We start from the raw sequence: 12,101 nt of genomic DNA, 5'->3' as shown, positions 1-12,101 counted from the left end.
TAGTGGGAAAACAACAGGGAAGGGAAAGGGTAACAATGATTGACATGTACGCATTGCCTTACTCATGTAACTGTAACCCTTCTATACAGCCTATTTGCAATAAAAATACATAAATAAGATTCTACAACTGAAGCAATAAAAATTTTCAAGAATTATATTAAACTATAAAAATTACTTATTTCCATTAAACCACACAAACAATGACAGGAAACACCTTCATCTTTCTTTACTTTAAGGAATATTGGTACTAATTTATCATGTGTGCTATATTTCTTGGTCCTCTTCCTCCTTTCTTGTTATTTCGATATTGGTACTATGGTTTGAACTCAGGGATATGTACTTTCATTTTTGCTTAAGGCTGTCTTATACCACTTTTAGTCTTTTGCTGGTTAATTGGAGATAAGAGTCTCACAGACTTTCCTGCCAGAGATGACTGTGATTTTCAGACCTCAGCCTCTTGTGTAGCTAGGATAACAGGTGTGAATCACTGAAGTCTGGCTTGTAGCTTTGGTGGTTCCAAACAAAACCAACCAAAACAAAACAACAAAAAATTAATTCTAGCTACTTACAATTATTGAAGATATCCAATGTAATAAGTTGGTATACATGGCAATGTTTGTTGTAAGAAAGTGTTTGAATGTAGCAGGGCCAGATACTAGTCACCATAATCATACCAATAATGATTTATGCGAATCTAGTGCAATTTACGTGTAATCATTTTTGCATAGAATAACACACAACTGTTGTGTCTTTGTTTAGTTATTTGTAGCTTAGGCACAGAGGTCTATTACTAGAATTTCCACGAATATATGCCATTCCTTCTTCTAATTTTTAAATTTAATTTAATTTTAGGCTAATTGATCCTCAGAATTTTCACAAAAATGATAATTATCTTGTTCAAATTACATTCATAAGAGAATGGATCTTGTTAATTATAAGATGGATAACTCTAGCTCCTGTACTATAGTTACTAACTATGGCCTATGAGATATATTCAGAGATGTTTCATTTTTTACACACATGTTCATCTGCAAAATACAGTATATCCTACCAGGAAAAAGTTCTTGTGGAATATCACGCTGAGCTTCCCAAAGCACATCAGAGAATCCAGGTTTCTGTCCTATACGTGTCTTCTATTTATTTTATGTGTCATGTTAACAGGTTTCCACAATGTGTCATAATAAATGTTTTGTATGGTTTAGGATTATTACATGTATTATTTAAAAAACACCCAATTTTTCTCTTGCAAATATAGAATCCCTTTCCCCTGCCTTTCTTTTGGTGCCAATCCTAGTCTTGAAGTCAGAAAACAAGTGCTGTCTGTGAACTGTTTTGCTCAAGCTATCACTCTACCAGTCATGCCACAGCTCCTCTTCCAGTTTTTTGGTGGCTAACTAGAGACAAGAGCCTCACAGACTTTCATACCCAGTCTGTTTTCTTCGAACCCTGATCCTCAGATCTCAGCCTCTCAAATAGCTAGGATGACAGGCATGAGCCACCAATGCCTGGCTATGATCCCCCTGTTAAAGAAATTCTTTTTTAACCAATCTTCACTGGTTAAAAAACAAAATAAAACAAGACAAAAAAAGTGTCAATGACTCCTCTTCTCCCAGTTGACTCTGATTTCTCTTACCTCACCAAATTATTGCATGATAGATTTGCTGTATTAAAGTTAAAACTGAGATACACGAGTAAGGTGAATAATATTCAAAATAATGTCTAGATGTACAAGTCGTTATGTTGAAAATGAACTTTACAACTTTGATGGGGGGAGGAGGACAGGGAAGGGGGGGCAGAGGGAGGATGGGAAGGGGAAACAAAGGAGGAGGCTGCAATGCTTGATAAGAAATGTACTCATTATCTTGCCCATGTAATTGTAACCCCTCTGTACAGTATTTTCAAAATAAAAATTTCATGTAAAAATATTAATTTCATACCATAATACTTACTGAAATGTATCCAAATACTTATTAAGAATAGAATATATGATATAGAACAACACCATACTGATTATCTGAATGTAGTCTTGGGGTGGAGACACAGCAAGGTTAGAGTAAATACATAACATGCTATTGATTCATAGCATTTTATATGTCCCACTTCAGATATTCTTGTTGGTTCTTCCGTTTAGCAGTGACAAAGGAGTCACATGTAGAAGAATGCACATGTGCACAAGTCAACAAAGCTACTTTTAGGTAAGTTAGTATCACTACTTGCAAATACAAATAAACATAAATAAATGCATGCATGCTCTCTGAAAATTACTTCCAGATTCTATGCACACTGAATGATTGAATTATCCTTTATCTTTGCCAACAACACTACAATGACATGTTGGTTTTACATGAGAAATTTAAAATACTTAGGTAATTTATTTGTTGAGAGCAAATGTATAAGCCAATCAAAATGGTCCATGCCTGTAATCCTAGCTACTGAAGAGCCTGATATTTGAGTAGTAGGGTTTGAAGCCAACCCCAAAAGGAAAGTCAGTGAAACTTATTTACATTTAATCACCAAAAACCCAGAAATGGAGCTATGGCTCAAGTGATAGAGCACTATCTTGAGCCAAAAAGCTTAGGGATGGCACCCAGGACCTGAGCTCAAGTCCCAGAACCAGCACATGCACATATAAAAAGTAAATAAGTAGTCTCTAAATTTCATGTATAACACCAAATATATCTGCATACATATGCCTCCAGTTTGTTTCTTCATATAAACATAAATTCCTCTGAAATTAATTATAGATTTTTAGATTATATATCTGTAGATTTTTATTCATACATGTACAAATAAAATGTTATCAAATTTAGGAATATTACCAACTTTAGGAATTTTTTCTTAAAACTTTTTCTTAAAAATTTCTCTTAGTATATTGTTGGATTTGACTTATTATACCATTTTATTAAATATATTTGTTGCATACTACAATGTTGTTGGAGGCTTATGAATGACAAATAGATAACCTCCATAACATGATTATAATGATGGTTATCAAGTGATGTGATAGTAAGGTAATAAAAGTTTAAACATTTTTGTTTTGCACATCTATGTATGTGCATGTATACATATATTTGCCTAGCTATCTAGTTGGGTGTCTCAAGTCTGGAACTATTATTTCTTTTTCCTGGAAGTCTTTTGGACTGGATACTGGATGTAAGAGGATGCTGGGTATTTTCACGGTCTGTGGTCCATTCAGTTGTCAATGAAAAACAAAAAAAAAGTTAATTTGCTTTTGATAATATGAGTAAAATTACCTTAGTTTAGAATCAATACATTAATATATCTCTCTATTCATACGGAGGCAGATACTCAGTTATGGTAAAAAAAAAAGTGCATTTGTTTTCACATAGTCTGTATTGATAACTTTGGATGTATCTCATTGAAATTAGAATTCCATAAGAAATTTCTGCAGGTGAAAATATCTGAAACCAATTCGCTGTGATAATGCCTTTATCCTATATAGGCTTTCTGAAAACACAGGATGGAGACACACAACTTCACGGTGGTGAGAGAATTCATCCTGATGGGCATCACGGATCGTCCTGAGCTGCAGGCGCCATTGTTTGTGCTGTTCCTTGCCATCTATATGGTCTCCGTGGTGGGCAACTTGGGAATTATCACCCTTACCAAGGTGGACTCCAGGCTACAGACTCCAATGTACTTTTTCCTCAGGCACCTGGCTCTCACAGATCTTGGTTATTCTACCGCTGTAGGACCCAAAATGTTGGTCAATTTTGTTGCAGAGCGAAATGCAATCTCCTACTATCTTTGTGCTACTCAGCTAGCATTCTTTCTGGTGTTCATTGGTAGCGAACTTTTCATCCTGTCGGCCATGTCCTATGACCGCTACGTGGCCATCTGTAACCCACTGCTCTACACCGTTGTCATGTCACAAAGGGTGTGTTGGGTCCTGGTGGCAATTCCCTATCTCTATTGCACATTTGTGTCTCTTCTAGTCACCATAAAGATTTTCACTCTGTCCTTCTGTGGCTATAATGTTATTAATCATTTCTTCTGCGACTGTATTCCCTTGATATCTTTGCTCTGCTCAAATACGAAGGGAATCGAATTTATAATCATGATCTTCGCAGCATTCGATTTGCTTATCTCCCTTCTGATCGTCCTTGTGTCCTATCTGCTCATTCTCATAGCCATTCTGAAGATGAAATCTGCTGAGGGCAGGCGCAAGGCTTTCTCCACCTGCGGATCCCATCTGACTGTGGTCATTGTCTTCTATGGAACTCTGATATTTATGTATGTGCAACCTGAGTCTAGTCACTCGATTGATACCGATAAAGTATCTTCTATATTTTATACCTTGGTCATTCCAATGTTGAATCCCTTGATATACAGCTTGAGAAACAAAGATGTAAAATGTGCCCTACAAAGGACAAGGGAAAATATATGCAAATTTTTTTCTTAAAGGATACACCTGAATGCACCATGCACAAGGTAAAGAAGACAGAATATAAAAATCTAAAAGAGAGAGAGAAATCTTTTGTTCCCTCAATGACCATATAAGATGATGCTAAGGGAAATGAACTCCAAGACATGGAAACAAGAGGTTTTACCTCACTGTTCTTACTTTTAATGTACTATATGATTTACTTTTCTTTTGTGATTTTCCCTTACTCCTCCTGTCACTGTATTTGATTTTGGTACCATGGGGTATATATATACATATATATATCTATATATATATACACACACATATAAATATGTATATATATGCATATATATCCTATTCTATATATGTGTGTGTGTTTATCTAAATTAGGGAAGGAAAGGGGAACAACAAAATGGTGAGCCAAAAGAGAAAGAGGAAACCCATGCAACAATGACACAAGACAATATGTTAGAAATGTGCTGTACAGTTGGGGGGGGCTGGGGAGAAAAATGAGGGATGGGTAACAATGTTGGGCAAGAAATGTACTCACTCCCTTATGTATGTTACTGTAACCCCTCTGTACATCACCTTGACAATAAAATTAAATTTAAAATATAAGTCCAACAACTTAGGTTGGTTTATTAGAATGTAGAGTAGCACACACAAATAAGCTCAACATATATTTAAAGATTCTCTTTCATTGTCTAGGTGAATTTCAAAATGCCATAAATACCTATGCAAACTAAGTAGAAAAGTATTTTGCCTTCCTTAGGAAGAAATGATATTAATACAATATTTGAGTGAGTTATTTATGAAAAAAGAAAGGGTCTATATGTAAAAGTCAGTAGATACAGGAAAATGGTATGCTGTGCGGCTCTGAAGAATAGTTGATATAAAAAGGAGTAAATATTATTGTAATATTTTCAGATATTGTAAAAATATTTCCAGTCCCCAGGTATAATGAATACCTATCTGAGGATCCAAGCATTTCTATAAGCTGTTAAAAAAATCATGGGCTGGGAATGTGTCTTAGTGGTAGAGTGCTTGCTTAGCATGTGTGAAACCCCGGGTTCAATTCCTCAGTACCAAATAAACAGAAAAATCTGGAAGTAGTGCTGTAGCTTAAGTGATAGAGCACTTGCCTTGAGCACAGAGAGGCTCAAGGATAGTGCCAAGGCCCTGAGTTCAAGCCCCAGGACCAGCTAAAAAAGGTCAAACTTCACTGTGGAATCAAGTAGTGTAATGCAGCATGATGAGAAAAAGAAATCAATCACAGAAAAGTGTTCGAGTGCCTCTGTTCAATCTTGGGATCTTATAGACCTTCTTGTGGTTCATTGGTGTTTTTACTTTTATTTATGAGGACAAGAGCATCTACTAAATCATGTTGCTAATCAGCATTGAGATGTTTCATTGCATCACTAAATTTTTCTCAATTCAATGATTAGATGAATGAGAATAGTGTATCAATTGACATTTGCTACAGAAGCTTCTAGGGTTTTGCATTTTATGTGTTTTGCTTATTGTTTGTTTTGTTTGTTTTGTTTGATTTAGATACCCTTTTTAGTGTTTCATGTCCTTAATGTCTGTTTTTGATGAATGGATTGCTGTGTCCTAAATGTGTAAACACATAATTCTTGCTAAAATTTGTAGTTATTTTTTCTTCCAAAAATATCTATTCTATGATGTAATAGGTTTGTTCCTATTCCTCCTCATAGATGATTTTATATATATATATATATATACACACATATGTATGTATATGCATATATATACCTATATATGTGTGTATACACACAAACACACACATATATGTGTGTGTTTATTCCTTATTGCAGTTTATAGCTATTGTTTTGTATCCACTCTGCATAGAACTGATCCTCTAACTTGGAGAAAATAACCATATGTAATCTCATTAATTTAACTGTGCTTTGTTTCTGAAAAGACTTTGAATTGATTGGGTCATGAGTGAAACTCAGCAATAAGTAGCACATATAACACAGTCTTTGGTCTCTGCCCCAGGGTGGGTTCAGAATGCAGCATGCATTGCTGATTTCAAAAGGCATGGTGCTAACGCGGCTCCATCATGAAAATAGTCAATACATTTAATAGAAGTCACTCAAAACAAGGAATATAACCTAGAATCTCCCAATTTGACATATGTACACTCAACATTATCACTGTGGTCTCTTACCCTTCTGAATGGAATCAGATTAACTTGAGTGGATGGATGAAGTTGGGAAGAGGAGGGAAAATGATGGAAAAGGAGCCACAGATCAAGATTCGTGCATTGTACATCAAAGTGGACAGTAAACTTAAGTCCCCTTGGGCAGCTATTTAAAGAATATATATATATATATATACACATATATATATATATAACATTTTCTCAGCTTCATAGCACACTTCTCAGCAGACACCTCACTAGTCAAGAGTATTAATAACTTTTTTTACAGTTTTATTTAAAGCAACACAAAAACCTTACCAATGAAAATTGCTGCACCAGCAAACCTCTCCTTTAGAATAGAGTGATTTTTCAGGCAAGCAAGATCAGAGATGACTTCCCTGCATTTCTTTGTATTAACTGATTGTTTTAGTTAGAATTTCCAGAAACATGTTGAAAAATATAGGCAGAAGGAAGCATCAGTTTCCTGTACCAGATCTTAGTTAAGGAACTGTCAGTGTTTGCCTCTAATTACAATGTTAATTGATGGCTTCTTATAAAACCATTGATTATGTAAAAGAACATCCTTCTAAACTTCATTTGCTGTACTGTTGTCATGAATTATATTAAGTCTTTTGTAATATACTTCATAGATCTACTGAGATTATTTTTCCCTTATTTTCTTGATATGGTATATTTATTGATTTGTTTTTATTAAACTATCCTTGTATTCCTGGGATGTGTCCTTTGTTTATAACAAGTACTTCATTTAATATACTGTTGTATTAGAGAATTTAATCGAAGATGCTTTCATCAGGATGCATACCTGTTGCATGTATTGATATTGCATTCATTTTGCTTTTTAGTTATTTCATTGTGATCAAAATGAGATGTATGCTCCTAATAATGTAATATACCCAGTACAATACTATTAACTAGAGACAAAATATTTAACAGCAGGACTCTCTAAATTATTTATTTCATATTCTTGCAATTCCATAAATATTTTTAGCAATTCCTTATTGCAGCTACTTCCTAGCTTTTGGCATTCTATTTACAGATTATATACATTTGAGTGTTTCTGATACCTCTGGATGGTAGGTTCCTGCCCTTTTATTTTTGTTTTATGTAATTGGTTTATTTTATTTATTGTGATGACCCCCAGGTTAATTCATTTCATGGAATATTCTAAGATATTGCTTTAAGGTGATCAATTGTCCCTACCATGTTTTATTTATCCATTTATTCATGAATGTATAGCTATTATTAAATCTTGATCATTTCAAATTATACTAAAAATGATCATGCATTCTGGTATCTCTGAAATCATTTGAATAATAGACCACAGAATTGGGACTGTGTGCTCAAACAATCTATTAATGAAGTCACAATTGACTACAAATTATCTCTGACAATTAATGGTCATTCTCCAGGCATTTCATTAAGCATTAATTTTTTTGGATTACCATTAATTTGTTTTTCTTTTCTTTGGGGGTTTTTTTTGGGAGGAAAAAAAAAACCATAAATTTCCCTCAACAACCTATGTCAAAAGTACATGAGAGAATTGATGTAGAACCATATTCTTGCAGGTAATAAAGTTTCATTGGGTGTCCTAGGTTAATAGTGTCTTATTCAACAGTCACTTTGGTTCAGGCTTGCCCATCTACTGTAAGTAACGATTTAGGATTCATTTTCTGTGATTTCTATTACTTCATGATTCCTGGATGCAATAGGAGCACTCTTATTTTTAAAAAATCATATTTATCTTTGAATATTTTAAAACAGGTTGAGAAAATAAGCATCTTAGAAACCTGTATTGTGATTGCATATTTAGAAAATATTCAGTCATAAGTTTTGAAACATGCGTATGTAATTCTCGACCTACGGAGATGAGTCAGAATGATCTATCTCAAGTTCAGCAGCCTGAAGTGAGAGATAGTCCTCTTCAAAAAATATGTATTTATGTGTGTGTTTACATACATACATATAAGGATGCACATGAATGTAATGTCCAACAGAAGCCAAAAGTAGGCAGGGTGCCATAGCTCATGTCTGTAAACCTAGCTACCCAGGAAGCTGAGATCTGAGGATTGCAGTTCAAAGCCAGCCTGGACATAAAATTCCCTGAAATTCTTATCTCCAATTAAGCACCAGGAAGCTGGAAGTGGCTCTGTGGCTCAAGTGGTAGAGTGCTCACCTTGAGCTGAAGCGCCCAGGCCCTGAGTTCAAGCCCCACAACCAACAACAACAACAAAAAAGCCACAAGTAAGAAAAGCTGAATCAGAAGGGTAAATATGTGTTGTTATGACAGAATCTGAAACTGTTGAGTTTATGTATATATTTAAAATATGTATGCATTTAATATGTATACAAAATACATTTTTTTGTTTTGAGCAAAGAATGAAGAATTTCCTCCATATATTGTGGTATAAAAACAGTATTTTAATATTAGGAGAACTTCAAATTTCAGCTATCTAATAATAATAAAATGCTCTTTATTTTGCAGAGGAGCTGAGAGGATATCTCAGATGATTGTCATAAGATTAAAATTCAAATAGTCCATAAGCACAATGGATTATAAAACTGTGATTGTTTCATGCCACTGGATTCCAAAAATGGTTGGATAAAAATAATTCTCTTTCCTTTCCACACAAAAAAAATAGGTAGGTAATTACCAAGTATACTTTAATCATCTAAAGATTCACATTTATAAATTAAACCAAAGAAGCCAAAGGAAGCAAAATAAACATAATTTCTTATTGAATTTATTGAAGACCCTTCTCTAATCTTTGTAATCTTATATGTTTTCTCATGTTTTTAACTTAAGAACATGTAATCAAAGCACAGAGCAGAATACAAAAAGTAACCACAACAAAACAAGAAGCGTGTCACACAGTTGGGAGATACAAGTTACACAGTCTTTCCTGTCCAACTTGGCTTTAAAACACAATCCTGAGATCTCAGCCACCTGAGTAGCTAAAATTATAGGAGACACCCAAGGGCTCCTGGTATATCTATCAAGGTTCCCACACCTTGAGCATGATTCTTGATCTGGATATCCTCTACAGTATATATTCTACTCAGTGCATGTCTAGTAATAGAAAGGTCTCTAACCATTAGATATCAGTAACAATTCACCCTTCAACTGTGATGCCAGACTATATGTAGTGAAAAATGTTCTTCATATTTAATTTTGGACATTCTGAGGTTCTTGAATGTTAAGGTTTGGTAATGTTTCACTTGCTTTAGCCTTATATAGTTAATCTTCTGTGTGAAAAAAAATGTTTAAATCTATTTGCTTTGCTATTGCGTTTACTCCAAATAGGTTTCTAATAATCCTGCATGGAGAGAGACAATCTCACAGCAGTGAGTGAATTCATCCTGATGGGCGTCACTGATCGCCATGAGCTGCAGGTTCCATTGTTTGTGCTCTTCCTCATCATCTACGTAAGCTCAACAGTGGGCAACTTAGGCATGATTATTCTCACCAAAGTGGACTCCAAGCTACAGACCCCAATGTACTTTTTTCTCAGACACCTGGCTATTACAGATCTCGGTTACTCTACAGTTGTGGGACCAAAAATGTTGGTAAATTTCCTTGTAGATCAAAACATCATATCCTATCATTTATGTGCCACACAGCTGGCATTCTTTCTGGTGTTCATTGCTTGTGAACTCTTTCTTCTTTCTGCCATGTCTTATGATCGCTATGTAGCCATATGTAACCCATTGCTTTACACGGTTATCATGTCACAAAGGATATGTCAAGTGCTTGTGGCGATTCCTTACCTCTATAGTACATTTGTGTCTTTGCTTGTCACCACAAAAATATTTACCTTGTCCTTCTGTGGCTACAATGTCATCAATCATTTCTTCTGTGACAGTATGCCCTTGCTACCATTAATCTGCTCAAATACCCACGAGATTGAAGTGATCATTTTAATCTTAGCAGCTCTTAACTTACTTTCATCTCTTTCGATAGTTCTTGTGTCCTACCTGCTTATTCTCAGAGCCATTCTCAGAATGAAATCTGCTGAAGGAAGGCTCAAGGCTTTCTCTACCTGTGGATCCCATCTGACAGTTGTCATCGTTTTTTACGGGACATTGATATTTATGTATGTGCAGCCCAAGTCCAGTCATTCCTTTGACACTGATAAATTGGCTTCTGTCTTTTACACCATGGTCATCCCTATGTTGAATCCATTGATCTATAGCTTGAGGAACAAAGACGTAAAATATGCCCTCCAAAGAACATGGAAAAGATTACGCAAATTTTTTCTTAAAGCTTACATAAAGTAGGAGTTCAATCAAACCAGAATTACCTCTCATAATTGTTTTATTCTTCAAAAAATATATATCCAAGATTAGCCTTTATAATAGTAGTCCTAAGAAGAAATGCTCTCAGTATTTCCTTGGGAGCAGAAATGAACTGTAGAAAAATAAAGATTTTTCTCTAGTATGTAATAAAGATTTGGTGTGCATTAGTAATAAGATCTTGCAACATTGAGAATGAGAAAGGAAATAGATATAAAACAGGAGTTAGATGCTAACGTTGGTGGTATTGCCTATTACAATGAATACTCCAATATCCATGCATATGTTTGTGTAGGGTATTACTCTTTTGAGTAATGATCATCATATTTTAGACTTCCCATTTTTCTAGTATTTGCAATAAAATCTTATTGATAGAGATAGTATTCTAATAAATGTACCACAATGATTTGAGAAAGTCAGTCACTGAAAATCTGCTCAGATGTCCCAGTTTCTCTTGTGGTCCTCTTTGTTTCTCACCTGTACCCTGATTTTTTAATATGAGTTCAAGGTAGTGTGGTAATCTAGTTTGCCATTTACCAAGCAATAGCTTTAGTGTAACATCTTATCTTTTCTAATTAAATGCATGTGTGTATGCATATAGAAATTAAGGTAAATGTATTGACACCTGAAATGAAAGCTTCCATGAATTTTCTATCTTTACCTAGGGCTTGTTGTCTTCTATTTCTTACTGCTTGTCTTGCCTAGTAGCTGAAAACACATCTTTACTTTTTTATTGGATGAATAATTCTTATGTAGAAGACACAGTTTTACATTTTTTTAATATGGTAGAATGTAGGCAAGATGGTACAATGAGGACAATTTTGGAGGAGAAAATGGACAAGCAGACATTATTGAGTGTTAAGGCAATAAAGTAATGAAGAGTGTGAAAATGTCATAGTTAATTCCATCTTCTGTGTGATAAATCGACACCAACAAAAATAAAATAAATTATTGTTCAATTAGTCTCAGACATATAGGGGGGGCGGGAGGAGGAGATGGCAAGGGATGGGAAGGGGAAACAAAGGAGTAGGCAACAATGCTTGATAAAAATTGTACTCATTATCTTACCCATGTATTTGTAATCCCTCTGAAAGATATTTCCACAATAAAAAAGTCACAGTCTCTTGTGCCAGTACCAAGCTGTTTTGATTACTATGGCTTTGTAGTAGACTTTGAAATTTGGTATTGATATTCCTCCAGCACTGTTCTTTCTGTTAAGGATCATTTTTGCAATAAAGG

The 12,101-nt window shown here is 34.7% G+C and overlaps 2 protein-coding genes across 2 annotated transcripts; both read left to right on the top strand.

The window, feature by feature from the left end:
• The first annotated feature begins 3,481 nt into the window (after positions 1-3,481).
• LOC105995399 (olfactory receptor 8K3-like) lies at positions 3,482-4,423 on the top strand. Its single transcript, XM_013029109.1, has one exon. The coding sequence runs from the start codon at positions 3,482-3,484 to the stop codon at positions 4,421-4,423; it is 942 nt and encodes a 313-aa protein (XP_012884563.1).
• Positions 4,424-9,890: 5,467 nt separating this feature from the next.
• LOC105995348 (olfactory receptor 8K3-like) lies at positions 9,891-10,847 on the top strand. The gene has a single exon (XM_013029054.1). It carries the CDS (start codon positions 9,891-9,893, stop codon positions 10,845-10,847), a length of 957 nt encoding a protein of 318 aa, XP_012884508.1.
• Positions 10,848-12,101: the final 1,254 nt, after the last annotated feature.

Source organism: Dipodomys ordii, unplaced genomic scaffold (assembly GCF_000151885.1).
Source record: "Dipodomys ordii isolate 6190 unplaced genomic scaffold, Dord_2.0 Scaffold117, whole genome shotgun sequence".
Lineage (NCBI taxonomy): Eukaryota > Metazoa > Chordata > Mammalia > Rodentia > Heteromyidae > Dipodomys > Dipodomys ordii.
The sequence above is the reverse complement of the archived record's forward strand: the minus strand, read 5'-3'. Positions and strand labels throughout refer to the sequence as shown.

What these genes read in the sequence shown, in the direction of transcription:
- LOC105995399 (XM_013029109.1), top strand. Translation starts at nt 3,482, where the DNA reads ATGGAGACACACAACTTCACGGTGGTGAGAGAATTCATCCTGATGGGC.
- LOC105995348 (XM_013029054.1), top strand. Translation starts at nt 9,891, where the DNA reads ATGGAGAGAGACAATCTCACAGCAGTGAGTGAATTCATCCTGATGGGC.